This window comes from Penicillium riverlandense (assembly GCF_028828495.1).
Source record: "Penicillium riverlandense strain IBT 135883 chromosome Unknown utg000006l_segment0_segment0, whole genome shotgun sequence".
In the NCBI taxonomy this organism is placed as follows: Eukaryota; Fungi; Ascomycota; class Eurotiomycetes; order Eurotiales; family Aspergillaceae; genus Penicillium; species Penicillium riverlandense.
The window spans coordinates 2,796,449-2,824,013 of record NW_026643197.1 but is presented as its reverse complement, the minus strand read 5'-3'; the positions used below and the strand labels follow the sequence as shown (position 1 = coordinate 2,824,013).

At 51.5% G+C, this 27,565-nt stretch overlaps 9 protein-coding genes across 9 annotated transcripts; 4 read left to right on the top strand and 5 right to left on the bottom strand.

Annotated features, from left to right (window-relative positions):
- Positions 1-279: 279 nt before the first annotated feature.
- On the top strand, positions 280-3,651 carry N7474_007341 (uncharacterized protein; the record flags this gene model as incomplete). Its single annotated transcript, XM_057198751.1, has 1 exon — positions 280-3,651. One exon carries the CDS (start codon positions 280-282, stop codon positions 3,649-3,651), a length of 3,372 nt encoding a protein of 1,123 aa, XP_057052191.1.
- A 406-nt stretch (positions 3,652-4,057) lies between these two features.
- On the bottom strand, positions 4,058-5,137 carry N7474_007340 (amidohydrolase family protein; the record flags this gene model as incomplete). Its single annotated transcript, XM_057198750.1, has 1 exon — positions 4,058-5,137. One exon carries the CDS (start codon positions 5,135-5,137, stop codon positions 4,058-4,060), a length of 1,080 nt encoding a protein of 359 aa, XP_057052190.1.
- A 666-nt stretch (positions 5,138-5,803) lies between these two features.
- On the bottom strand, positions 5,804-7,698 carry N7474_007339 (pseudouridine synthase PUS2; the record flags this gene model as incomplete). Its single annotated transcript, XM_057198749.1, has 4 exons — positions 5,804-6,038; positions 6,094-7,308; positions 7,361-7,564; positions 7,622-7,698. The coding sequence occupies 4 exons, from the start codon at positions 7,696-7,698 to the stop codon at positions 5,804-5,806; spliced, it is 1,731 nt and encodes a 576-aa protein (XP_057052189.1).
- Positions 7,699-8,228: 530 nt separating this feature from the next.
- Positions 8,229-9,727, top strand: N7474_007338 (putative transcription factor TFIIE complex alpha subunit; the record flags this gene model as incomplete). The annotated part of the gene is made up of 3 exons (XM_057198748.1): positions 8,229-8,323; positions 8,379-8,474; positions 8,539-9,727. The coding sequence occupies 3 exons, from the start codon at positions 8,229-8,231 to the stop codon at positions 9,725-9,727; spliced, it is 1,380 nt and encodes a 459-aa protein (XP_057052188.1).
- Positions 9,728-10,630: 903 nt separating this feature from the next.
- N7474_007337 (uncharacterized protein) lies at positions 10,631-18,668 on the bottom strand (the record flags this gene model as incomplete). Its single annotated transcript, XM_057198747.1, has 11 exons — positions 10,631-10,698; positions 10,783-10,839; positions 10,899-12,976; positions 13,032-13,083; positions 13,141-13,704; positions 13,762-13,961; positions 14,015-14,118; positions 14,174-15,073; positions 15,124-17,836; positions 17,886-18,039; positions 18,092-18,668. The coding sequence occupies 11 exons, from the start codon at positions 18,666-18,668 to the stop codon at positions 10,631-10,633; spliced, it is 7,467 nt and encodes a 2,488-aa protein (XP_057052187.1).
- A 479-nt stretch (positions 18,669-19,147) lies between these two features.
- N7474_007336 (sugar O-acetyltransferase) lies at positions 19,148-19,945 on the bottom strand (the record flags this gene model as incomplete). The annotated part of the gene is made up of 3 exons (XM_057198746.1): positions 19,148-19,225; positions 19,278-19,674; positions 19,776-19,945. 3 exons carry the CDS (start codon positions 19,943-19,945, stop codon positions 19,148-19,150), a joined length of 645 nt encoding a protein of 214 aa, XP_057052186.1.
- A 1,478-nt stretch (positions 19,946-21,423) lies between these two features.
- N7474_007335 (protein-S-isoprenylcysteine carboxyl O-methyltransferase) lies at positions 21,424-22,326 on the top strand (the record flags this gene model as incomplete). The annotated part of the gene is made up of 1 exon (XM_057198745.1): positions 21,424-22,326. One exon carries the CDS (start codon positions 21,424-21,426, stop codon positions 22,324-22,326), a length of 903 nt encoding a protein of 300 aa, XP_057052185.1.
- A 121-nt stretch (positions 22,327-22,447) lies between these two features.
- On the bottom strand, positions 22,448-24,662 carry pex8 (putative peroxisomal membrane protein Pex17; the record flags this gene model as incomplete). The annotated part of the gene is made up of 4 exons (XM_057198744.1): positions 22,448-22,999; positions 23,048-23,496; positions 23,545-24,542; positions 24,589-24,662. The coding sequence occupies 4 exons, from the start codon at positions 24,660-24,662 to the stop codon at positions 22,448-22,450; spliced, it is 2,073 nt and encodes a 690-aa protein (XP_057052184.1).
- A 952-nt stretch (positions 24,663-25,614) lies between these two features.
- Positions 25,615-27,412, top strand: cbhC (putative cellobiohydrolase; the record flags this gene model as incomplete). Its single annotated transcript, XM_057198743.1, has 8 exons — positions 25,615-25,690; positions 25,746-25,814; positions 25,872-26,181; positions 26,233-26,486; positions 26,541-26,678; positions 26,738-26,995; positions 27,060-27,301; positions 27,368-27,412. 8 exons carry the CDS (start codon positions 25,615-25,617, stop codon positions 27,410-27,412), a joined length of 1,392 nt encoding a protein of 463 aa, XP_057052183.1.
- Between the last annotated feature and the right edge of the window lie 153 nt (positions 27,413-27,565).

The following is a 27,565-nucleotide window of genomic DNA, read 5'->3' as shown; positions in this document are numbered from 1 at the left end:
ACTCACTAGAGCAGATTAGGTTTGCACTTGTATGACCGCACCACAAGATGAATGTAATGGTTTCTTGGAAGTTGGATCGTTATTGGACAGCTCGTATGAAGTACCTAGTCTTTAGCCGCAATATTGACGTGTTATAGATCACGAGAGATACAGGAAGCTATCGTGAGTCAACCTGGATTTGCTGTGGGGCAGTTCCTATAGGTACAAAAGGAAGGTTAACCTACGCCAGATTAAACGAAATAAAATCCGAGTGTCCAGCCTGAAGCAAATAGCCAGAAAATGGCGGCCGCAGATATGCAGGAGTATGACCTCCTGATTATCGCGGACGCGACCGCGTCCATGTCCAACTATCTCAACTCGCTCAACACTTCGCTTCCTCAAATAATCTCAGTGTCTGCGCTCACAGACTGTTTTTCACGTATTGGACTTCTTGCGTATCGCGATTATGGGGACAAAGATCTACTTGAATGGTCTGGGTGGCTGCATCAGAATGCAACAGAAGCCACTGACCAGGAGCCTGACCTTGTCAACCTCGCGAGAGGACTGGATGCTGAAGGTGGCGGAGACTATCCGGAGGCTGTCAAGACTGCCCTCGCCAAGGCACACGAGGTGATGCGATCCGATGCTACGACTATCATTCTGCTTTATACCGATGCGCCTCCGCATATGGATGATCCTGCTGCGATTCCGAGCAAGAATGCGGAGTCAGAAAGACAGTCTTTATCTCAGAAAAAATCCTATTCCGGCAGCGGACCTATCTTCTTGAATTGGATCGCTGGATCTAATGCTCTACGCAGTGGACCGAAACACGCCCAGGTTTTCGCGATTCTCCAGTCGGGCATGCGGCAATACCATGCCGCATACTACAACTTCCTGGCCACTTTAACAGGCGGTGCTTGTGTTCATCTCAATGACAATCGGCCTGCAAGTATCTCCAAGGTGACTGTTGACATTCTTTTGAACTGGATGGGCGTGGAGAAAGCCCCGGTCTCAGGAGCCAGCAAGGAGTTGGGCTCGGAGACAGTCTCTGCGGAGCTGTCGCGCTACATCTCTATCAACGGTATCAAACAAATTTGCCGCGAGTATGAACATGGTGCAAATTCTTTTTTTGCATTTTTTCCATGTACGGCTTTGTCCGACAATCTCACCAGCACTGGAATGACAGTCGAGGCCATGAAAAAGTACCTTCCAAAGAAGGAAATCCCAGTCATGAATTTTGCAGAGCGGTGGAAAACAGATGCACAATACAAGGACCGAGCAGTTAAGCAGCTGATTATCATAATCCGAGAAGATGTCCGAGCTATAGCACTCAATCCAGTGTTCGGAACTATGTGGAGAGCATTGTGCAGCGACAGAACCTACCCTCAACGCGATGAGATTGTCCTTGAATTCAGTCAACATGTTGACAAAATTCAAAATTCAGAGGACCGGGCTCAAATGAAGACGTGGCTTGAGAATTCTTACGACTACACGGAAGAAGTCTTAGCTATCATCAACGCTGTTGATGAATCGGAACAGTTTCCTTGCGTGTTTCTGGATCCGACACTACAATTCGCCAGTACTAGCGAAGATGGGGATGAACCAATCTCAGCATTGACAAGAGCTGACCTGCTCGAAATTGGTCGATCCTGCAACGCTCCTATTCTGCGTCGTGTCGGTCGCGTTCTTACCCAACTGACATTTGTTAGATCCGCGAGCGAGATGCCGGAACATATTGCAGCTGCATCCGCAGAGCAGGTGCCAAGAATTCCACTGGCTCTGGCTTCAGAGAAATATGGTCGTCAGTTTTGGAAGATGCTTTTCCACCTCATTGTCCCGGGTACCAGGCTATCGGGTCGTCCGGCTGCGCTCGTCGCCGCCCTAAGTATACGGATGGGGGTCACTCACTTCACTGACATCGCTGCAAGCGAGATGCTTGTGTTCAAGGACAGGTGGAACGATATCTCTGTGCCCGAGAACTGGAATGTGGGCTGTTTGACCCTCCTCATGGATGCCGACGAAGGATACAATTCATGGCAAGCGGACTCAGCCTCAATGCTGCAAGACCAGGAGTCGCTTAAGGAGCCTGTTCGGCTTTTGAAGAAAACCGATCGAAAGCTTTTTGAGCAACTGGTTGCCTTCAAGATCTTGGAACTTAATCTCGACACTCCATTAACGGCCCATGTTCCATGGACGCCACAGAAGTCAAGTGCGCCCATCGGACCTTTGGCTACATGTCGATCTTGTCAATACATTCGATCTGTCACAGTCATGGGAAATAATAGCAAGTGCGGTATTTGCCTGGCTACAGACTATGCTACCCAGAAAGATAAGGAAAAACACATATCCGCTGGTGTCTCCCGGGATGTCGAATGTGCCTCTGAAGCAACATGGGTCGAATGTGGTATTGGCTCTTGCAGGGCACAGTACATTGTGTACAATGTCGATGCACTAAATGTCCGAGCAAAGTGCCACTATTGCAGGACCCAACAAGGCACCGCACCTGTCGTCGCATGCAAGAAGTGCTCTAACCGAATGATTTGGCCTAAAGCATACAGACCTTCTTCGTTTCACGAATCCGAGTTCATCTGCCCTCCCTGTACATCAGGCCATAACACAATTACAGGCTTGGAAACGACTGCACGGGAAATCTCCACGGAAAACACTTTCTCCTGGCTTATTGAGGATGCCCAGAATGCTGTCGCGGAGCTGTTCAAGAACCATTCGCTATTCTCCACGGCCTCTAATGTAGGAACTACAAGTTTCCTTTCCCGGATAAAGCTCTTCCCATCCCGCAAGGAGGTTCTCACTCACCGAGGAAAGCGCATCCATAACGCAGACGAGTTGGCATCCACTATACATGATATGGTCATTGGGCGCAAGACAAGCCAGATTGACTGTTCGCTATGTTTCTCAACATTCCACCCCGGTACACTGAACCCCGCTTGTGGCCGGCGCGGGTGCATTCAGCGAATTTGCACCACCTGCTTATCAGGATGGTATGGCCAGAATGCACCTGGCTCTGTCATCAACACCGCTGCTCTTGCATGTCCGTTCTGCCGCCGATACCCCACGCCTCGCACGCTCGCCAAGTATGGAATGGGCATCCAGGGGGTCAGAGGACTGGCTGATGCGCTACGCGACAAGGGCATTTCAATCTATGCCTGGTGTCAGGAATGTGCCTCCGCTAAGGAGTATATGCAGCGGACCTGCGCGAGAGGGACGCCCCAACTAGCCAACTGGTCATGCTATGAATGTGTACAAGAGCTCGAACGCCAGCGACTGGCGGAAGAGCGACGCACAGCAGAAGAATTACTCACCATCGCGCGCTTGGAGAGGAATATGCATCTGACCGAAGAAGCAGAGCGTCAGCGAGATTTGGCCAACCAGAAGGAGGAAGAGCGCAGGATGCGAAATCTTGCGCCATGCCCGCGCTGCAAAGCCATTACTGAGAAGATTTCTGGATGTGGCCATATGAGCTGTCCCATCTGCGGCACAGAATGGTGCTTTTTCTGCGTCAAAGAGATTCCGGACGATATATATGATCATATGGCTCGAAAGCACGGGGGTATATTTCAAGAAGGTTTTGAGAGGGAAGTCGTGCCCCAGAGGGTCCAGAGGATGATGGAAGATGACGGTCAGAAGAAAAGGAATTACGAAGATACCGGTTGATGCATATCCGAAGTTTGATTTTTAATACCATTTGATGCTGCAAGCAAGTTGAATAATGAAGAATAATACCTAAATGCAGCCCTTTTGCTCTCATTGCAATTATCCCGACTCTGATAAGCCGGGTTGAAATGTTCAGTACAGCTTACCATTCTATTTTGTCTGCAATAATACGATTTGACTCGATTTCGCGAAGAAATTTATTAGTGATGAGGGCAGGTTCCCCAAGTTGTGCTGAAAGCATTCCAATGACTGGGCCAAATTCGGATGTATGAAGTTAAATGGGAAACAAATCGGCAAATTGTTGAAACTGATCTTTTTCACTCAAGAGTATAGAACTAGACTCGTTAAGAATACATGTCAAATCATGAATTAAGAGTAGAAATGAGCTATGACCATGCTTCTGAGGTCATTCAATTTCTGGCTTAAATTCCTGACCAGCAATCCAGATCCTTTGAATTTGCCGAGTCGCTTTGATATCCGCGACAGGATTTCCTTTGACGAGAATAAGATCTGCTCGGCGACCAGGCTCAATGACGCCACGATCCTGTAAGCCAAAATGTTCTGCAGGCAGATGGGTTGCTGCGCGAAGGGCTTCAGTTGTTGAAAGACCAGCTTCAACTAGAAGCTCCAGCTCTTCATGCAAGCTGATTCCGTGGACGACATTAAAAGGCACACCCGGGGCCATGTTTGCATCGGTGCCAGCAAGCACTGGGACGCCTGCACGATGAAGAGCATATACCGTATCTTTAGCGTTTTTGTAGGCCCCTGGTTTTTTCGCAGCGCATCCCTTCATCATTGTCAATGTTGGAACGCTGATGCGTTTCTCTTCTAGCATTTGGCTAACTTCCTCATTGTTCATGATACCATTAAGAGGAGCATGGGTTATAACATCTGCACCCGCAATCTGAGCCATTTCGGTAGCCATGGTCGTCACAGCATGCGCAATGACAAGTCTCTGACGGCGATGCGCTGACTCGACCAAAGCATTGAGGCATTCTTGGCTCGGACCAGGAATATCAGCCACCACTTTGATGTAATCAGCACCTTCGGCCACTTGCTTTTCCACGAAAGTTTCAGCTTCCACAGTATTCGAAACCAGTGCCTCTTTGGGTATTGTTGGAATATGGCTGTGGGCACTTCCGGGAGCAGTGGCAGCAAGCCCGCAGCCCCTAATATCGGTCACCCCCTTTCGACCACGAAGAGAGTTGAGAAGATCAGCCGGCCAGGTCGCCATATCCAGCGCGGTCGTCACACCATATCTTGCCATTTGTGAGAGGTCCTTTGGGCCAGTCAAATGGATATGGCAGTCAATCAATCCAGGAAGAAGGATCGATCCATGCGCATCAACAGTTTCGGTCGGAACGGCATCAGGATTACCAATCAGTTCACCATCAATGATGACCGTGCTAGGCTCTTGAATCTTTTGTCCATCAAAGACCCTGACGTTGGAAAGAGCGAGGACTGTTTTCGGTGACGTGGTTGACATTGCGTTCGATGGAAAGGCAATTTCAGAAGACTTTTTGCATTGAATTGACTGCTGCTATGCCGCGTGAGAAAGAGAGATCTTGCGCAGCCTATTGCGAGCGAAACCAATCTGAACGGACCCTTTATATGTTGGCCGGGAATGAATTCGTCCCACTCTACTTCGTATATGCGGGGCTCGGTGCTCTTGTCGCCGACCTCCGACCTGATGTGTGGGGGATCGGCATCATCATCAGGTCCCGCTGTTTCCTTATGATGACGGTTTTGGATGAGAGTCTACATTCTCTTTCATCTCGAAGCTGCTAAATCGGACTCGGAGGCTCGCTAGTTCTTTAGAGACAGTCTTGTGTGCAGAATAGAGAGATCCTACCTGTGCTTTTATGTTATATATCCGTTACAGATTCACAACTCTTCTGACTACGCATATCGGTGGTGGTGCTTTGGATACGCGATGAAGAACATTCTTGCAGTTGCGAGTGCGGATGGCTGGTTCAAAGAGAGGGAAGGGGCATTATGCCTGTGAACAGGAAGCCCTTTAAGACAGCCGTAGAGATTGTTGTTGGGAGTCTATTAGGCACGTAAATTCTTGTTGATGACGGAATAGAGACACTTTACTCATTTCGTAACAGGGGGTATGTCTAAGTCGTACAAGTTCTAGACCGTAAAGGTATCAATTGCCTTCCTCACCACCATCCGGGAGTTCCTCCTCGCCTTCGGACGCGGACTCAACAGCAGCAAGTGCCTTCCACTCAGACTTGCCCTTTTTGCGTGATGTGGACGGGGCCGAGCTGTTCGAATCAGCAGAAGGTGCAGTAGCGAGTCGCGCAGCCGGAATTCCACCGGAGGTGACATAAAGAAAGTACTCCTGAGGGTAATGATCAATGTGGTTGAAGAAAGCGCCAAAGCTGCATGCACCAAGTTAGAAATTATCCCTCACAGATGGAGATGGGGGTCACATACGCATTCAACTGCTCCTCCTCCCGGAATATCCGGTCGTAGATCTCTCGCTGTTTGAACTCGTTCATCTCCTTGGAAAACTTCTCAAAGTCAATTGGGCTTCTAGAGAGCCCTTCAGCCTTCGCATTGTAGGCGCCAAAAATAGGGCGCTCCAGCAAAAGTCCCAGACCCGGTGCCTTGGGGATGGCAATGCGGTCTGGTCCGTAGGTGTCCTTGATGCGGTCAGGGATGCAGCCGCATCGAGTTACCAGGGTGGCCATTGCCACCATCTTGCGGATCTGGTGCATCATGAAACTCTGGCCGTGGACTTTGAGACTGAGCCATTCAGTGCCATTGATGATGATCGGCGTTGGGTTCGCTTTGAATGACTTGATGTATCGTTTAGCAGATGGGTCGCTGTATTTCTTTTGAATGGTGTAGTTATGGAAGTTCAGGGTGCCTTCATAGCGACTCAGGCAGTCTTGAAGGCGCGCGACTCGGGAAGCCGGTACTCGGTAAGCGCGTTTCGCCGTTGTATAAGCCGCTTTGACGGCCTTGACGGTATCTTTGATGAGTCGTTCACGTGGATCCATCTGGTAGGGTTGGTCCTGAGGAGTCTCGGATGACTTTTCGGTAGCCGATTCCGATTGGGAGGGTTGTGTTTCTGCCGGCCCATCTGTCATTTCAGTTTCTCTCTCTGGCTCCGCATCCTCGCTGTCATCGAAGTAAAGAGCCTTCTGCACAACCTTGCGCACATCCTCCGGGACATTTTCCAATATAGGCTTGATGTGCTTCTCATCGACCTCCTCCCAGAACCCCGCAGCGTCCTCTTGTCGAGCCTTGACTTCATCCAGGTCGCCGGCTTGCTCAGCAAGCTCCACTATCTTCCTTCCAAGGTACGTGCTGGGGTGCGGTGGGAGCAGACTGTGGCTTGGCAGCAAATACTCATATACACGAGAGTCACACATCTGGTAGCAGCTGAAACTCTTGGCAGTGAGCTCGATGCCCCAAACGCGAATCTGTGGGCTGAGCTTGTCATTGATCTTCTGGACGATGTCCGGATCCTCAACGATCATCTTCAGAGACACAACATTTCCCGCCGCATGTACACCTTTGTCGGTGCGTGCACAACGAACAAAAGACGACTTTTTCGGGTCCGAGGCATTGGCTTTCGAGATGGCGCCGGCGGCAACCAAGGCCGTAAAAAGATCGCCCTCAATAGTCTTTTGTGAGTCGTTCCTGTAAAAGTAATGTCAGCACATAGCATAGTACACGGACTAAAGAACCATACATCTGCATCCCAGCATAGCCCGTCCCGGAGTATCCCATCAACACCGCGACCTTCTTTTTGGGTCTCCGCTCCTCGTTCTCAATCTCCTCTTTGGAAAACTGCGTGGCATAGATCGGGGTCTGGACCTCTTCTCCATTCTCGATTTTCCGGCGTTTGACTTCTTCTTTCTCTTCATAGCGCGCTCGCTTGTCTGTCATCGTCCGACTGTCTCGTGGTCAGTCAGTACTGCGGAGGTCGAGGGTTGAACTCCACGCAGCATACCTCCATTCTGCCCGGCCCATATCTCGCTTCTTACGGCCTCCACCAGCGCGGCCTCCGCTTCCTTTGTGATCGGCCATTGCGTTTGTGAGAGGATGTCTGATAGTTCCGCGCGAGGAGTTGTCTTCAGTAGAAACGTGCGCCGGACGAAGGGTAGATTGTTGTGTCGAGCAAATGTAACGTAGGAGAACCGGTAAGAGAATGGGATTCTGGGTCTGAGGGCGATCCCTGTCAGACTCCGCGGCAAAAGAAACGAGGCGGGCATGAAAAGAGTCGCTGAGCAAAACGAAGCGCAGCAGAACATTTTCCATGGTCGATTTGACGCTAGTTCGTAATGGGTAAATTTAATGCCTCAGGCATTAATGGCATGTGACCTGCCCTACTCAACATTTGGCCCAAGGGGAGCCTCATTCATTCACTGCACCCCGGCCCTTCCCTCCTTCTTCACTAACCAGGGCGTCCAGCCTATAGAGCCAACTGCCCATAGCTAGTTTCGGTCCACGCCTCCGAAGCATGCCCGTCTGGTCCGCCGTCTAACACGCGCGACCTGACGCCTTGCGCTCAAATCGATCGCTGCTCGCGACAGCTTCACTCCGCCCTCACAGCTGCCATGGATCTCGCCAATACGCTCATCCGGAGCGTGGTGCGCGCCTTCTACGAAACGCGCCACATCCTGGTTGTGGATGCGCTCTTCCTGCACTCGGTGTACGATGCGCCCAAATGGATCTGTTTAGCTCCTGGCTGACCTGACCTGCTGCAGTCTCCACGCTGAAGATCTCGCTTTTTTGATGGGCATGCAACAAAAGGACCTTCGCAAGCTGTGTGCGCGGCTGCGGGAGGACCGTTTACTCGCAGTGTATGTGTTCGGTCCGATGCATGTCCGAATATAAGCTGATTTTCGACTTCTTCGTCATACACAGGAGCACGCGTGCCGAGATTCGCGATGGTTCAACTCGCCCCGTCAACCGTGACTACTACTACATCCCGCTGCACCCCGTCATCGACGCGATCAAGTATAAGGTGTCCAAGTTGACGTCGACGATCAAGGCACAGTACACGCCGAGCGAAGAACGAAAGGAGTACATCTGTCTCCGATGCGGATCTGAATGGACTGAGCTGGACGTCCTTAGCCTTGTCTCGGACGAGGGATTCGAGTGCCAGGAGTGCGGCGCCACCCTAGAGCGGACGGAAGATGTCAAGGGCGTCGAGGGCATCGACCGCACCGGTCACGAGAAGAACAGCAAGCTGATGGCGCAGCTGGACAACATGCTCAAACTGCTAAAGCAGATCGACTCCGTCGAGATCCCGCCGAATGACTTCGACACGGCCTGGGATCACAAGGTAGAGGTGCCCCGTAACCAAGCCACACACCCAACGCGCGCGGTGGTTCCCGTTGCGGCCAAGCAGCAGGATCTTTCGCGCGGTCACATCAAGACAGATGCGGCAGCGTTGGAGATCTCGCTTACCTCGTCTGAGGAGAAGAGCGCGGCAGAGCAAGCCGAAGAAGCCGCTCGCAAGGCTGCGGTGGAGAAACAGAACGCGCTTCCGGTGTGGCACACACATTCTACCGTCAAGAATGCCGTGCCTGGGGGTGCTGGGGTTCAGACTGAAATGGGTGTCTCCGTTAAGCCTGAGCTCGGCGACGAAGACCAGAAACCCAGTCTGGATGCCCTTGACGACAAGGTTGCCGCGTACTATGCCGCGATGGAGCGCGAGAAGGAGCTGCAGGAGCAGGAAGATGCTAGCAGTGAAGATGACTCGGATGACGAGGACGAGTTTGAGGATGTAGGCGGCGTGTCTGGACCCAGTGGACCCGGCACTCCTGCCACAGCCGTTGGTGGTCCTACCAGCGCCCCCGCTTCGTCTACGCCCGGTGTTGCTGGTATCAAACGCGAACACGACACGGCGTCAAGCGCCAGCGCGCCTCAGTCGTCTGTCGACACGCCCTCCACCCCTGCCGATGACGGGCCCGCCACGAAGAGGGTCAAGGTTGAATCCGAGCTCACGACCGATCCTGAGATCAAGCCTGATCCCGATGCGAAGGTAGAGCCCGCAGTAACCAATGAAGAGGAATCCGATGAGGACGAAGATGAGTTTGAAGACGTCTAACAGGCCGAACCCGGGAACGTGGCATGCTTTGGTAAAGCAGGGTAAGAAAACACCAAAACAAAACTGGAAGCATTGGCGCTGGCGCCTGGGGTAATGAGGACAATAGGTTTATCTAGAGGAACTTCCTTGTACAATATCATAAAACTGTGCTTTTCTTCTCCGCTATCCTTCAAAGTAAACAAGCAGTCAAACATTCAACCTCTACATGTAGACACGCCTGCGGCTTTGACATAGGATTCCATAGACAAGACGCAGCTGCAGGATTATCCCAGCGTCGTTACTTTACTCTACAGTTAACGCTACAAAGAAGAAAGAAAAAGAGAGCAATCCCAGGTCCCGCCCATTCCATTCAAGCAAGGAAAAGCTACCTATTCAGCACGTCCATTTCATCCACCCCAAAACACAACACAAGCAAGTCCCACGAAACATGAGTAAAACAAGATATCGCAGTCAACCCACAAGAAGACAGGAAGAGCCCACTTCATTAAGACTCCAGTAGCGAGGGTTCCATTTGAATGAATCAAAAAAGCGAAAAAGGTCAATTGCTCACACATGAGCAAGACGGACAACATGACAGGACAGGACGGGGGGCAGTTCTAGTACACCATTTTACCGGGGGTCAATCCATCGAGGACCGGCAAAGGATTTGAAAACGCCGGGTCTATGCAGCACAATAGCAGGAGCGCGAAAGCCAGGAGAGGGGGGATGGTACGTCGTAGGCAAGAAGGAACCTTCAAGGTTGCGATGCGAAGCCCTCCCGAAAGGAAACAGAGAATCAGTCATCATGTGCGGAGAGAAAGGGTGTGGGTGTGTGTAATCGTAAAGTCGTTGCTTCGTTTATCAATCCATCGCTGAGTCGATATGGGCGGCAAAAGGGGGACAAGGTTTCTCTGGGAGGGTTGGTTAAGGCGATCCCACGAGTCCTACTTCTTCCGAGTCGCTACCCAGAGGAGAGTTGTTTTCCCAGTCCTCTGCAGAAGGCAGATCAGATTCTGGAACATTTGCAAAAAGAAAAGGTTAGACAGGGAAGTTTAGGCTATGAAAGGTGAACATACCAGAAATCAGTTCTTCGGGGGCATCGACAGTCATGCGCTCGAGGAACACTACGGCAGCTGGGAAAGAAAATGTTAGTAGCCATGCAAGAAATGGGCATGAAGAAGGGCCTTCTTACTATTAGCCTCCTGGATAACCTTCTTGTCCTCCTCCTTGCTATCGTCATAGAAGTTCTCCAAGCAGTGGTTAATGACCTGAATGATCGCCTCCACAATCCTGGACTCAATGGTCTGAATGTCACTATGGAGGAATGACTTGTCGATCCTGTTCACGCAAGCAGTCATCAATTCGCGAGCAATGGAAGAGCACCGAGCCTGGTATTCATCGTCGGCCCCATCGGTGTCGGTGAAAAGCAAGGTGCTAAGAGCGCTGATTGTCGCGTGCCGCACATTTCTGTCCTTATCAATGAGGAGAGTGGGAGCCCAGTCCGGAATCTTCTCCATGGACAGTTGAGTGAAGTTATTGCGGTCCAGGTTGGCACGATCGTTCGACAGGCGGCACAGATGTGTGAAGAATTCCAAGTGTTCCAAGCCTCCGCTGTTGTTGATAGATTCCACCCCCTTGGCAACAAAGTCGATCATGGCGATTATTCTCTCTTCATCTGGGGAACGTCTGCAAAACAGGATTGTCGAATCCAAAAATGGTGTGCAGAGATCCGCGGGTGACACTCTTAAACCGACCTCCAGTGTCAGGCAGATAGGACCCAGCAGGCCCGCCTCGGGTTCTGCTTCGAGGAGGAGAGAAAGAATGTTCCGACAAGCTTGGGTATTCACCCAGTGGTGATGTGTGATGATTTTGGTCAGGAGTATGAGTGAACCGTCCTTGTCCAAAGACTTGATGAAGGAGCTCTCAGTCAGGTTCACGGAGAACCTGCCGTCAGCTGATATAGTTCGATCCTCATCCTCCATAGTCGGCGGAAGAGTGAGGTCAATCCGCTTGAAAAAGAGGAAACACAGGTCTAGAAGCTTTCGGTGGGAGAAGCGACGACCTTTCTCAAGCAATCTGCAATAAGTCGAATAGTGACCCCTCAGTCTCTTGCGGTCTTCTCCTTCGAGCCAGATTATTTCGAGGCATCTCATGAAGATACCCTTGTCTAGCAGAACTCTTATGGCCCACGGACCAAACTCAGTAAGCATGTTGAGGAACTCATGATAGTCATCCCACGGACGCGGTGCACTTTGGAGGGCAGGCCACAAATTGTCCAGCATTTCAGCAACTTGGTCGAAAGCAGATTCGAAGCGCGAGCGCCATATCTTTTGATCGCTCTCATCGAGCTCGGAATCTTTGGACGTCGTGTGAAGATGCTTCAGAGCACCAACGATGAGCATATATCCCTTGACCCGAACTTCTGAATGAAGGCCCCGAAGGATAAGGTTGCGGATGGAAGTGCGCCGTCCACACACCCAATCCAACACCCGATGCGCAGCGTAAGGGGTCTGGCCGAGGATTTGAAAGATCTCAGTAAAGAGGTTATCCAGACCCATGGCATCCTTCGTCCGCGCCACCAGCTGCTCGAGGGTGTCCATGCCGACATCGACCGCCAGTCCGATGACCTTTTCTCGATTTGAGGTGGGAGCCACGGTGTCCAAGCGTCGTAATAGCTGTTGCACGAAAAAGGTGTAATAGGGGTCCAGGAGGCAGTAGCTCCGAACGTAGAGCTCGTTTTCGATGGCGATATGATTTGCAAACACGGTTGGAATGGGCACCTGGGCAGGGACATTGCGCTTTGTCGACCTGAAGACGGCGTTGGATTGCTCCATTGTTGACACACGCTGGTAAAACAGCATGTAGGCGTTCCAGACCTTGTTGAGCCGAACACCATTGACAGAGTGAGATTCGCTTTGGCCGCCGAAGCATTGGTCGGCGATGGCTGCCGGATCAAACCTGCTGACGTCGGAGTCGTTGAATTCAACCCACGACGGCACGCTACTAGCCGTTGGTCGCTCACGCATGTAGGAGTAATAATGGCCAGATTCAGCTGTGCCAGTATGGACGAGAACCCCGACTAACTCAAAGACGTCCGGCTCAATAGAGGCGTTCGAGTCGGAAAGGTATTCCACATTGAACGGGGCCATGTCAATGCGATGAGGGAACTGGAATTCGTCGTTGATCTTGCTTCGCATCATGGTCACCATGTCAAAGTCAAACCGCTTGAGGTGGAATATGAGATTATCGGGGACATCTTTGAGGCAAGCTCTGTACACGAATTAGCAAATACAATCTCGGTGAACAAAAGAAGTCTCCAGCTTACCGCTTGACAGCATCAACATGCCGTCCGCAGGAAGTGCAAGAATACTTGTTGTCTAGTTCCAATTCTTAGCAAAAGGTTTTCACTCATGATGTCAGTTTGCTTCACTTACCTCCCTGCATGACCTCGCCCTCAACATACGCCTGCAAACTCTCCTCGAGGCTCGCCTTGCCCTTGATGTCACACTGAATAGCCGAAAACGGCTCCAACCTCTCCGATATGTGTTCGCATTCCTTGGACTTGATCTGTTGAACCAGCTGGCCCCCATAGAAGGAGCGGAACTTCTTCTTGTCTTCGGGGTCAAGAACTTGAGCTTCCCAGCGGTCGAAGAGAAGGTTGTAAAACTCGTCAACATCCATCTGGATAGTGACATCAATAGCCTCGTTGTCGTAAGTTCGAATGCTGTCCACAAATTCCTGTGGCTCTAAGTTCTTCATCCAGGTCTCTTGCATCCATGAAAAGAGTCTCTGGGTCTCATAGAGCAACCTTTGTGACGAGCCGGGGTCCGCAGGATGAAGTCCCAGAATAAACTCTCTGAATTCAACATTCATGAACAGCTGTGTCATTAAGGAATTCAAATAGCAAGTATTCGAGAGATTCCTGAGGCCAGCGTAACCCTCTGGTGCGCGAAGCATTTTCGATCGGTCAAGAGCCGAGCTTGAGACGTAGGTATAGTCTGCGGATGACAGGAAGGGTTAGCGCGCAAAGAGTCTGGGGTCAGACTGTGACATACCTCGCGGGACGAGTGCTTCCACCTGGTCCAAAACGTTCGCATAAACATCGTCGTTCCGTTTGCAGAGAAGGTTGATAATGTTGTAGAGCTTTTGACGAGTGAGGTTATGCATGACAGGGGTTTGTGGAATGATGGGCTCCGACGATTCCAATGACAAGTCTGGGAAGAGGTAAGTGCTGAGGATTTTCTCGGCGAGGTGACTGGAACGGACAAGTGAGTACAAATGCAAGCTGTTAGGTTCAAGAAAACTCACGAGGTGTCCATTCTGGCTTGGGCAGAATCAGCCAGATCGAGGCACAGTTCAAGCAAATGAGCAAATCCGAGGATCAGGTCATCGACGAGCTCACGTCCCACAAACTGTTGACAGGTTAGATAACGGGAGTATCAATATATCAGGAAAAGAACAACATACCTCTTCGGTGCGATGGCTCAACATAATCTCACTCCACTGCTTGACGTAGTCACCAAATATCAAATCCCGGGGTGATTTCTCAGCGACAGATTGAAGCACCCAGAGAGCAGTCCGGAAGAACTCCGCCGACTGGGAGGCATGCTCCGTGGTCTTCGGTATGTCCTGAACAAAAGCACTCCAAATCGTAGCAAGCATATCAATCCGAGCAGGATTATCGAGGGGCGATGTGTTTTGCGGATCTTCAGTAGTCAATTTGACGGACTGCTTGAATGGCTTTGAAGGACTACAGGTCATCTTAATGCGCTCTGCGATCTCATGGCGGATTGGCTGTCGACATTCCTCCAGCAGAAGGGAGCATAGGAGCTCGTCGAACTTCACCTGTTGCTTGACAGCGCTCCAGAACTTCTGGTCGCTCAAGGAGCCTTCGATCAAGACCCCGAACGAGTTGCATATCAATCGCTGGATATTGATACCAGGAACAGTGCTAGAAGACGTATGACGGCCAATGTCAATGAGGTCGACAAGCCGCTGTACTAACAAAGTGGGTTCCTGAACCAAGCTGTGCTCATCATTGGCCGGGTGATAGACAGAGAGAGCGACCACAAGGCACTCGACCGCACTGGTAACGAGGACGAACTTCACAGAATTTGCGGCGAGAGATTCCAGGAGCCCGTCACCAGCCAGGAACAACACCAGGACCTGAATGCTATGCGCGACGAAGGTTTGTTCAGGCGAGATCTCTACAGATTCCTCGCGCAAGCATGCTGACAGGGTGTTCATTGAGTAGAGAGCATTGAACGGCTTCTCGAGAGGAAACAGATCCTTGTCGCTTTGAGACTTGGACCTAACAAGCTCGCGAACTCGATCCTGGGGAGGGAAAACGACAAGAAAATCGTAGATCTGCAAACGTCAGCATCAAAACAAGAAGTCGCAGATAGGCCACATCTTACCTCCTGTGCGAGATCATCTTTAAGATCAAGAAGATCGTAGAGTTCATCGAAATGTTTGAGCACCTCCGCATCAACGGAGGTAAGAGGCTGGCGTCTTCCACCTCGAGCCAATTCCGGGGCCTCTGGGACTTTGCGAAGAATAAGTAGCCCAGACAGAAACTTCAGATCCTTCACAAGGGCTTGCGGGTCCTTTAGTAGCTCCACGTTATGTCCACCGCAGATGGCGGCAAATTTGGAAAATCCGGTGAGATGAGCGAGCCGCTCGACGAGTTCAGCCGCTGTGGAGTGGTCGCCAATCTGCAAGATGCTGACACTGGATCTATTGGCGCCATCGAACCATTGATAGGAGATATCAACGGGGTCGCCTTTGAGGGGTCGGTCAGGCAGGCGGGGCGGCGAGCGTTGTCGGGGACTGTATTGCGGGCGAGTCCTCAATCCGTGCAGCAGTTGCCGCAGAAAAAGCAATGAGCGTCTAAATCTAAGCTCCTGCGCTCCGATACCACCCTGCGAGCTGTCTATCTCCATGGTGCCATCGCTAACGGTGGAATGACTGCTGGAGGACTTCAATATTCCAGCAGCCGATTTGAGCTGGTCAATACAGCGCTCGACGATGGAGACATGGGTTGCCTCCACGGCTGAGCGCGGCGATCGACGAATGATGTTATGATCCAGGTAGACTTCAATCGCGTAGTTGGTTGCCTCGGTTTCAATAGAGCCAGAAGGTGCGGTCAGAACAAACTGCCAGATCCGCTCCATACCAGGAATCATCACGACTTCATTCTCATCGGCGACTGGAGGGGGATTGAACCGGACATCGTAGTGAATCGACTGCTTGGCGAACGCTAGTACTTCTGGTGAGTAATCGTCGGGGAGCAGTGCTGGCAAGTATTCCTGGATGCACCGCTCGATGAACGTGTTCGGCTTGCCAGTGCGACCGGTGACGGTGCACAGCATGTCCCAAACGGCTATGCGGCCTTGGGGAACAAGTGTTTTGGACATGAGAATTTCGTTCCAAAGTGTATTTCCGAGGTCAGAATCGATGGTATCTGGGGCCATGTCAATGAGTCGAGACAGGATCTGGACGCGTGAAATGAAGCCGTGGTGGGAGAAAGGATCGCCGAAATTAACCTGTCCTTCGCCAACAATGTGGGCAAACTCCGCAATCACGAGCCGTGTCAGATCAAATTCAGTTGCCAGTTTCCAAATCTCCTGTGTACCAGGCATAGGAACGAGGGCGTTCAACGCCTGGATGCTTCCAGCAGTGAATTCGTTCATCTCGGCAATATCCTGGATGCAGCGCTCGTACATCTCCATTTTATCAACCTCGCTAAGTCCAGCCTTGATGAACTCCCTGAGCTGCGTACTGCCGAACTTCTGCATCATGGTCTTTTGCTCCACGGCAAGATCCGTAGCAGCAGCGCTCTCCCGAATAAGGCGCACGCATAGGCGTAAGGGGATGGGATCCACATGTTCGGCCTCAGATAGGTCGTAGCGTCCTTTTTCGAAATGCTTTTCCCGCACATTCTGCAGGAGATGGTGACAAAAGTCAATGATCCGCGAATCAAACCGCTCCAGGGGAAACTCGAGCAATTTTGAACAGACGTAAAGCAGGGCAGAGGATGCAGACGCGTGCATGGGCAGTGTGCGCATTAACATCGACAGGACTTCGGAGATGGTTCGGCTGTCTTGGCTTTCAGTCACAGTCTTCCAGATGATGTCTGTATCAGCATCTGTGTAGGAGGAGGTCACAACCAAGAACCCGACGATGTTGCTGCTGCGGCTGATCAATTGTGGATGAGAATCGACGCCCACAAGATAGTCCACGAGTTTGCTGTCGCGCAGGAAGCGAACCAAGTACTGGATAAAAGGCAAGGAGACACCGTCGGGGTTTTGAGCGAGATTCTGCCGCCAAATCCCAACTAAATCAGACTGCATCGTTTCCACGCCAAGGACTCGAAGCTCCATGCGACCCTCCATAGTGTGTTTCTTGAGAATGCCGAACCTCCAGGCCCACCAAAGGACTGACCCGCTTTCTTCTGAAGTGACGTCTTGCGGGAGAGGTATTGACAGATCAGTTGACAGGCGCTGAAGATATTCGTCAGAGAAATGGGAGAAGGCAAGGTAACTGCGGCAAAAGAAACGCAGAAACTGATCCGACATTTCGCTGGTGAGCCATGGCGACTTCTTGGTAATATGCTCGCGGTACGCTTCGTCCATCACGCGCACTGTCTCATAAAGGGTTCGTATGACTGGCAAATCCACAGTCGGTTCATCATTCAGCTTCCGCTCTAAGGTGCGATCGATCAGAGGGCAAATGACAAGGAAGACGCTGATAAGCATCGTTGATAGCTGTGGGTATTTCGGAAGGCGTGGAATGATGAGAGACACGTACTCCGACAGTGCACTGGGGGCATCTATCGGAGCTGCCGTGACCCGATTTCTGATGCAGACGAGAAGATCCACAACTTCGGTATCATGCAGCCGGTCCAGAGTACGAAAGAAAGGAATGTTGGTGAGTTGAATCGTCCAGGCAAGAGGTTGTAGGTATTGCCGTGACAAGCTGTCCGGCAGTTGGATATCTGTCTCGTTGGATACCTGGCTCAGGATTAACGTGTCCAGTCGAACCAGATGAAATGTAATTCGGGCGAAGTCCACGAAGAATTCCTCCAGGAAACTCCAAATACCTTGGCCAGCGTCCAGTTGAATTGGTTGTCTAGCAAACCTGTTAGCTAGCTTCCATACTCTGGGTATGATTATCTCACTGTCGACGCAGCAGGGCCTCCACCACACTGGGGAGCTCCTCCCAGAATTCATGATCTTCAGCAAAAACCTCTGGTGTCAGGCGATCCAGATTGGCCGCGCAGTCGTCCAACCAATGTTTTGTAGCGACCAGTACTCCGGCGTCGTATTGGTCACCTACCGAGCAGGGTCAGCATGCGTAGTAAAGCGAGGTCATCGCCCTTCTCACCTTTATCAATCATCATGCAAATCCTTTCCAAGTTCTCACGAGGCCCCAAGTTCTCACGCACTCTGGGGAACCAGTTGATCATCGGGACGGAGCCACGACTCTTGACGATCTCGGGCGCGACATGGTCCTGCAATACCTTCTCCAGCGGCCTCCAGCTGGACATGTTGGGGTCCTGATCTATGTCCTCCAGCTCGGCAACTTCGATATCGGGGGTGTGGTCGGGGGACGACGAGATTGAGATGGGCGCATCGTCGGGGGTGGGCTGAGGCTCCGGCGCGACCTCAGTCTGCTCGGTCGGGGTGTCCACGCCGGATGGCATGTCGGAGGCGGGAGACTTGACGTTGATGGTGACTTTGGAAGGAGGGCGCGCGTTATCCGGGGTCTCGTCCATGTCGACGGCAGGCGCGGCCGTCGCGCAGTCATCGATCGACAGCGACTCGCTCACTCGGCTTCCACTGTCGAGGCGCGGGCGCTTCCGGGTCTGAGGGTCCTGCTCTTCCATGGGGCCGCCCGGACGCGTTGATTCTGAGGTAGCGCCAGGCGGGGTGCTAGAGCTCTCTAGCGGGGCTTCAGCCATGACATTTTCCTCGTGGAGATGGGGGTGGGAAGAAGGGAGAGGAAGAAAGGGAGGGGTGTTGGGATGATGAAGGGTGGGAAGAGAGAGGAAGAGAAGAAAGAAAGAAAGAGAAAAGTGATGGGGAAAAGTGGGATGAGCAGAAGGAGGAGTGAAAGCAAAGAAAAAAGTTGTTGTGAGCGACGGTGACGTGGTGTGGAGAACTCCTGTGCACAGTGTTGTCGAGTACTCACGAACGGGAAACGCCGCACAAACAGGAATAGAGATCATTAGGAGATCATCGGGCACTGTACGGAGTCAAAATGACCTAGAAGTACGTAACATTTGACCTGACAAAATTGACTATCCTATCATTCGCCTCATGCAGTATGCAAGATATATATATATGCACGACATCGCAGCAACCTTATAGAAACTACCATCCCCTCCTTTACGAATAGTTATAAGTCGGTTTGGTCTATCTTCATCTCAATTGCCTACCCCTACTCTATCATCGTGGTTTCAATCCGGCGAATAATCCTAGCGGGGTTCCCAGCTGCGACATGGAACGCAGGCACATCCTGTTATACCACATCGTCAGTCTCAATATCCGATAAAACACCACCTACTCACCTTGGTAACCACACTCCCCGCCCCAATCGAGCACCCCTTCCCAATCGTCACACCTGGCAGAACAATCACGTTCCCACCCAGCCAACAATCCTCACCAATAGTAATCGGCTTTCCATACTCTGGCCCCTTCAGGCCATTGCGCAGCGCAGGATCCAGCGGATGCGTACCAGAGTACAAGTTCACCCCGGGACCGAACATAGTTCGCGCGCCGATAGTAATGGGGCTGGTATCGATGAAGACCGCGTTGGAATTGACGAAGGAGCCCTCGCCGAGTTTTACATTATACCCGTAGTCTATCCGCACGGGGGGAACGACCAAGGGCTCGTTCTGGAAGAGAGCCTCGTCGGCCGCGGGGTCAGATTGGACTGGTGGTAGTGGGGTTTTGTCGTTGGTGATGCTGCGCGTAGTGGTTAGTATAGTACATGTTTTATGCATGAGATATGAACAAAAGAAAAACATAAAATGAGAGCGTATCTGTCACATTTCTGTGTTACTCACTCTCTCCACAGTTCAGCCAACCGCCGCCGGGATACCTGGCCCGCCTCGTTGAAGCGAATGCAGGCGTATTTGCAGCGGTCTCGCTCGGCTTGCAGCTCCGGGGAGAAGGCGATGAAGAGCTCGCCGCGCTGCATCTTCTCTTTCTCGGTGGGTTCAGCCATGGTAGGCATACGCTGAATCGTGTTAGTTCAGGTGGTTCTGGAAGTGGGGACTTAGCTGGGATTGCGATTACGTACTAGTCCTCTTCTATACATAGTTCCTATGTCTCATTGTGCAGGCAGAACGGCGTTCTCGGCTCTCCAGTTTCGATTAAATCAATTCAATAACTAGGTTCCCACCAATAAGCTACATTCTGTTTCCTAATCTACATGCCGCATTCTCTTTAGCTTGACTTCTGCTGAGGCTGACGAATAGATGTCAGAATGATATCAATATCCTTTTCTGCATGATCCCATTCATGCCTGATAAGCCGGCCCTTCTCCACTGATCGCAGTGTAAAAGATGCTTTGAACGGCTGTGGTCGAGAATTAAATCCCTGAGTAAAAGCAAAGAGATCGACTTCACATCGCCTTCGAACTCCATCAGCGGTCTCATACGCACATCCGATGTCGAACGCCCACAGTAAACATGCGATATCGGAATGTTTAAGTCTCGTGTAGAGCCAAAGAAGAGACAGGACTGCAAGGGGTATGAAAAGTAAAGCCATGTTTTTAGTTTCTAGAATAGCTGGCAATTCAAAATGATAGGATCCAGTTTCAAGCCATTTATCCCCCACAGAAGCATTGCAGATTCAGGCTCTCTGTCTGTATATATAGGACTTCTCACTTTATCCTACATTTTGCCAGAAGAGCTCAGATGCGGGGTAATAAGATCGGACATGGAGGCCGAGGTCCCGCTACAGCGCAGCATGATGATCACGGAGGTGGGACAGTGCATAGCTTGACAGGGTGTTCCCTTCCCAATGGTCCCGCAGAAGCATACAGCATGCATACATACCCTTGTTATGAAATCCTGCTGCACTGTTCGATGGACTAAGGCCGAACGCATGAGCTTTAGCATTGCGGCAGCCCCATTAATTGCGTTCAGTTCCTGCTATTATAGTATGGAGGCGTCTTAAACCTTGGATCCCGGGCGATAATGAGGCATAATTCACTTCTTTGTATCAGACTGTTGCGGCCCCTCCATTAGTGCAGTATATAGAAGCCCATCAAATAAAAATTGTGTTCTTGTATAGTTCTCTGCTTTTGGAGTCGAGCGTCGCTGCAGCCCCAATAGGTCGGGGTGTCTTAGCATTAGGGCTCTAGAAGCAACCAAGGGAGTGGAGGTGGTGACACCAAGCTCGTACAGTAACGCCATGATCAAATTGTAGATCGACTATCAGCAATGCACATGTGGGCTGAGTGGTGAGGTGAACTTCCTATTTCGGTTTAGTGCCTCCAATATTTCCCCAAACAATATCTTGCTAATCGCCGATTGTTCTTCCCACTTCAACGGGCAACAAAGAACGCCCACCTTTAAGAATCGCCGCTACTGCTGGTGAGACATGCGCTCCTCGCACTTCTCATATCACTCATCCTCTGTCCTTCCCTAATTCCTCTTCCCCTCTCTCATCATCGCCGCATCAACTCACCTCAGCTCCGTCATCACAATGACCACCGCGGCAACCACTTCGGGCGCCCAGCCCATATCTCACAATTCCTCCTTTCCAATCGAGCGCACCACCACCTCCCAACCCTCCGCTCCGGGCTGGCGACCTCCCCAGCACACCCACCGCCACAATTCCCTCTCCCCCACGCCCTCCGAGACCAGCTCCGCGGAGGATGAAGACACCGCACACGCCTCCAACTACCCGACGGGCAAAATGGCCCTGTCAGGAATCTCGCTGCGCGCATTCCTGCTCGGCATCACGCTGGGCATCTCTGCATGCTCGACCCTCTTCCTAGTGGCCGTCTACCCAACACCCCTCTGGCGCGCCCCATTCTTCATCTCGGCACTGAGCCTCTTCCACTTCCTCGAGTTCTTCGTCACGGCGAAATACAACACGAGATATGCAACTGTCTCAGCGTTTCTCCTCTCATCAAATGGATGGGCGTATAATGCCGCGCACGGATCCGCGCTCGTGGAGTGTCTGCTCTCGCACTTTTTCTGGCCGAATACCTCAATCATTTCAGGTGTCTTGTCTACGACAACTCTTGCCCTGGGATTTATTCTCATGCTCATGGGCCAAATGGTCCGTACCCTGGCCATGGCGCAGGCTGCGAGCAATTTCAATCACCATGTCCAGGTTGAGCATAAGGAGGGCCATGTGTTGGTGAAAGAGGGGTTGTATCGGTTCCTGCGCCATCCGAGCTACTTTGGGTTCTTTTGGTGGGGGCTCGGGACGCAGCTTGTACTGGGGAATGTGGTTTGCTTTGTGGGGTATGCGGTCGTGCTGTGGAGGTTCTTTTCTAGTCGGATTCAGCGCGAGGAGAACTTCTTGGTCCAGTTCTTCGGGGAGGAATATATTCTGTATAGGAAGACGACGCCTGTGGGGATCCCTGGGATTCGATAGAGGCAACTGCATAGAAGTGAATGGTAGAATACGTGTTCCTGTTGGTGAAAAGTGAATATGGCTTGGAATATATGGTTCGGTATATGTACAAAATCTAAAGAATGCAGAGCAAAGCATAATATCAAAGCTTGCTCTCCGGCGCAATCCCCCCCACAGCACCACTCATGTAAGGACCATTCTCTTCTCCCTGCGCAGAAGCAGACTCGGCACCGAAAAGAACAAGCTCGCGCCCACCCCGGGTGCTCCACCAGGTAACGCAGCAATGGGCGCGATCAACGTCCATCTCGCCGCTGCTCAGAGCTTCCCAGAAACGATCCACGCAGACATGGCGCATCCCTCGATCGGCGACTTGATTGATGAGTTGTGCCGCCAGAGGAAGCCACTCTTCCAGGTCTTCGACGCACAAGAAAGAAAGAGAGTCGAGTAGTGCCAGGATGAGGACTGCTTGCTCGGAAAGAGTCGGTGTGTTTCCTAGATCAGGCGTGGTGCTCGACTGGGATGAGGGCGGCAAAGGTGTTGACGATGCGTTCATCGCGCGGTCGCGAACGACATCTAGGAGAATGGAAGGGAGAAGGGGCTGGCTGTTTGCTAAAGGCGAGGGTGGTGCAGTGACTTGAATGACGGTTTTGAAGGCGAGACGGAATTGTCGTGCGGATAGGTTCTGAGGGAATACCTGCAGAGTGTAAGTAGATCACGCGATCGAGTAGAGCAGGAAACTCACGGCAAAGAGGTTGTCAATATAGAAAGGCAAGTGCTTGGCAGCCAATGCCGAGTTACCAGGGATGGCAAAGACAACAAGAACCACACTATGAGCAGCCTCGAAGATATCCAGAAGAAGAGGGTTCGCTGCGGATGCAAGGTAGGGGAAGGCGGCTGACAGTAGCAGCTCCTCACTGGACTCTGGCGACAAGACAATTGGGAAATGTTCGGCAGCATTCATAAAGAACAGGTCTAGACACCGTTCAACTGGATGCGCGGGTATCTGTCCAATATCGCTGGGCTTGATACTTCGCAAAAAGTTTTCGGCGAGGTCCGGGTACTGTGAGAGGAGGTCGATGGCGGCCAGAAACACAAACGTCTGCTGCGAGGACGCGTTCTGGCCGAGCCGAGATGATATAAAATACATATTGCGGAGAATATGAAGGGCCTGCATCGACAGGAATGGCGCGCCTAAAAAGGTCAGCTTGGGTTCGAGGAGCACCGTGGCATACAACATACTACTGCCAGCAGCCAAGGCCGGGTCATTAATGGTGCGGCCTAGGACCGCGCGAAGGGTGATAACAATCGAATATAGGCAGTTCCGCAGAACTTTCCATAAAGCAGGAATTGTAGTCTCGCGTGATTCGGCATCCAAGAAGTCCATCTCCTCCGCGATATCCACTTCTGAGAGTTTGTTCTGGCGCCACTGCACCATGAGCGTGCGAGTAAAGTCGGCCAGGTAATCCACAGTCTGTGCAACGAGTTTCGGGTCACGGGTATTCTCGATGGCGTGCGAAATGAGTCGGGATAGAGGCCCAAACGCTGCGACAAGAGGGCGCGAGGATATGGCAGACACGTAACCAAATGTCGGGGAACTGGCCGACCACCGGAACTGTTTCCCAGGTGCTTCGACCACGTCCTTATCAATGGCCCCCAGGAAGTACCCGCCCTCCAAACCCTCCGGAGAGAAGAACGCCGACCGAACCATGACTGGCAGCAACCGGTCGTAGTCCAGTTTGCTCCTCTCCAGATCAGATAGGAGCTCAAAGGTATAGTTCAGCACCATGGTAATGCAATATCCATCAACTCCATTCTCAGTATTAATCTCCTCCAACGAGAGTTGCGCCGCCGTGGCCAGAGCCGATTCAAGCTTCCTCCGGATATGTCGCGGGAGGCCCTGTCTATTCTGGCCCTCGAAACCAAGCAGGACGCCACCAATCAAGAGCATGTGTCTCCAGCGCGGGGATTTGTCGTCCGCCCCGTCCACCACAGCCTTCACCCATGCTTCGCGATCGATCTGGCGATTGCGGCCATACGGGACCCGGGGCTCGTCGGTGGTATCGTGCTGCAGGACGGCGATGGCGGCTGTGTTGAAGACGCTGAGGATCTTGTGACAGGTCTGTAGGTCAAGCGGATGGCTCCATAATGCGGGAGCTCTTAGCAGCTGCGATGAAAGGAGATTCAGGTTCAACGGGTTGCCGAGCAGGGACAGGAAGCTAGTGGCTGTCGGAAGGAGGCTGATGAATCGTCAGTAGAGTCCCGTGCAATGAACAGCTCACTTACGCAGTAGCATCTTGCGGGTTGGAAGTCGACTGAAGCGACCGCAAGAGTGCAGCCAACGAGCGTTCGGTGGCCATCGCTGTACCCCGGAGTGCTGTGAGCAGGAGATGGAGGCGCAACCGTGGAGAAGCCGAGGTTACGGGGGTAGGTGCAAACAGTGCAAACAGGCTCGTCGGGTCATAGCGCCCAGGACGCCTGGAGCTGACACTTCCAACGATCATAGGTCCGTCCCGTTTGGCCCGCCGGCATCCTCTCCGTTCCGTTTATCTATTCTTCTCGGGGGATGGTCCGCCGTGGTGCACCCTGCAGAAGTGCACCGGCCAGTCAGCGTGGTGCCCGCATTTTGTACCCCTGCCGGTTCTATACAGCAACAAAGGTGGCTTGTTAGGTGAAACCACCAAATTATGATTACTGACTGCCTTCTGGAGAGAAGTCAAGGCTCCTAGTAGCAATAATATGCATGTATTGTCAACCTCACTAATATCCGGATCATTAGGCTATGTAACCATTGCTCGCCTTTATTATATAAGAAATCTTAACCCTGCAGCCGGCTGAAGAACTGCTTATTCCTCGTGTTGGCATTAGGCGCTTGCCACTTTTAGGATCCCCGTGCTGTATAGGGTCTACCACCCTGGTAACCTGGGGTAAATATGCAACAATCGAAGCGCAGGAGTAACCAAGGGTCCGTTACGAAAATGGAAAACTCTTGCATTTTGTGAAACAGATAATTAGGCTTAAAGACGGATCAAACTTAATTATACTTTTACATAGTATTGTTTGACCTTGAAAGCAGGCTATTTTGAACTAAGCTAGCCTCCACACCCTTTTCATCACGTCCCGCGTCTTTTTGAGATAATGCTCCGCGGATCTTGTTACATTGCTGTTCAACATCATCGGAAAACCGGGTTGTTGTCCCGTATGCTTTGGGCGAAACAGGTATATATTTCATGGATGTCTTCCCCGTGAATCCCCTGACCCTGGATTCAAGAACCACGGAAGCCAACTAGCAATACGAAAACTTCAGTCAAGATGCAACGTACTTCAGCTTTGGCGCTTTTCCTACTTACTCAGGCCGTCTATGCCCAGCAGAGCCTCTATGGCCAATGTCAGAGCTTCCATACCAGTTCCTGCTACGAACGTTGTGTTAATCGTTTCTTTAGGCGGCGGTAATGGATGGACAGGATCGACCGCCTGCACAGCACAAGCAACTTGCAGCACTTTGAACCCCTGTAAGTCCTTATTTACCCTTCTATTCTCTGTAGATACGACACTAATGGCTTGAAAAGACTACGCGCAATGTCTCCCTGGAACTGGGGCAACGACTACAACCACAACCACGACAACCAAAACTACCCTTACTACCACGACTAGTAAAACATCCACCACCACCACTAAAGCCGGTACTACCACTACAACCACTAAAACCGGTACTACCACTACAGCCCCTAGCAATAGTGGCAATCCGTTCAGCGGCTATCAGCTCTATGCCAACCCTTACTACTCCTCCGAGGTCTTCACGGATGCAATTCCGTCCCTGACCAGCTCTCTTGCCGCAAAGGCTAGCGCAGTGGCTAAAGTTCCGTCTTTCGTTTGGCTGTAGGTCCAATTGCTCCTCTTCAGATGCGCCTCTACTAATTCCTTCAATAGTGACACGGCTGCCAAAGTTCCCACGATGGGCACATATCTTGCCGATATCGAGTCAAAGAATGCGGCCGGTGCTAGCCCGCCTATTGCCGGAATTTTTGTGGTCTATGACCTGCCGGATCGCGACTGCGCTGCTCTTGCCAGTAATGGCGAGTACAGCATTGCTAACAACGGAGTAGCCAACTACAAAGCGTACATTGACGCAATTAGGGCTCAGCTTGTCAAATACTCTACTGTGCACACTATTCTCGTGATCGGTTAGTACCCTACATACTCGGAATGGACTTGAATGCTCTTCTAACATTTACCAGAGCCCGATAGTCTCGCCAATCTCGTCACCAACCTCAATGTGGCGAAATGCGCCAATGCTGAGAGCGCTTATCTGGAGTGCGTCAACTATGCCCTGATCCAGCTGAACTTGCCCAACGTGGCCATGTACATTGACGCTGGTAAGAATCTTTCCCTTCATCATTTGGGCCGGAGACATCAGCTGACTTGATATGCCTAGGACATGCCGGCTGGCTGGGCTGGTCAGCTAATCTCCAACCGGCGGCTACGCTCTTTGCCAACGTATACAAGAACGCGTCGTCGCCCGCTGCTGTGCGTGGGTTGGCCACTAATGTTGCTAACTATAATGCTTGGTCAATTGGCACTTGCCCATCATATACACAAGGCGACTCCAACTGCGACGAACAGCTTTACGTCAATGCCATTGCTCCGCTGCTTGCGTCTGCAGGTTTCAATGCTCATTTCATCACCGATACTTGTAAGCAAATCACTGCAAGCTTGATTGATTCTGATATAATCGGAATTGACTAACCTCTGGTTAGCACGGAACGGTGTGCAGCCTACTAAGCAAAATGCCTGGGGCGATTGGTGCAACGTCATTGGTACTGGCTTCGGTGTTCGCCCCACGACGAACACCGGCGATGCTCTTGAGGATGCATTCGTATGGGTGAAGCCCGGCGGAGAATGTGACGGTACTTCGGATACCTCATCGGCACGATATGATGCCCACTGCGGATACAGTGATGCGTTACAGCCTGCCCCAGAGGCCGGAACATGGTTCCAGGTGAGTTTTTAACCTCGTGTTAATCTTGATTATAATTGTATCTGTTCCCTTGCTGATATTATTCAGGCCTATTTTGAGCAGCTGCTTGTGAATGCCAACCCGTCTTTTTGATTGACTTGATGGAAGTGAATACTATTTACCTGTTGGATAAATTACTGCTGTGATCTTGCCTTTCTTTTGTACGAATCAACTTCGATTTTTTCCTTGCCAACGGATATGAAACTTGAGATTAGATTTTCTGATTCGTAACTTGTCGAACAAGTC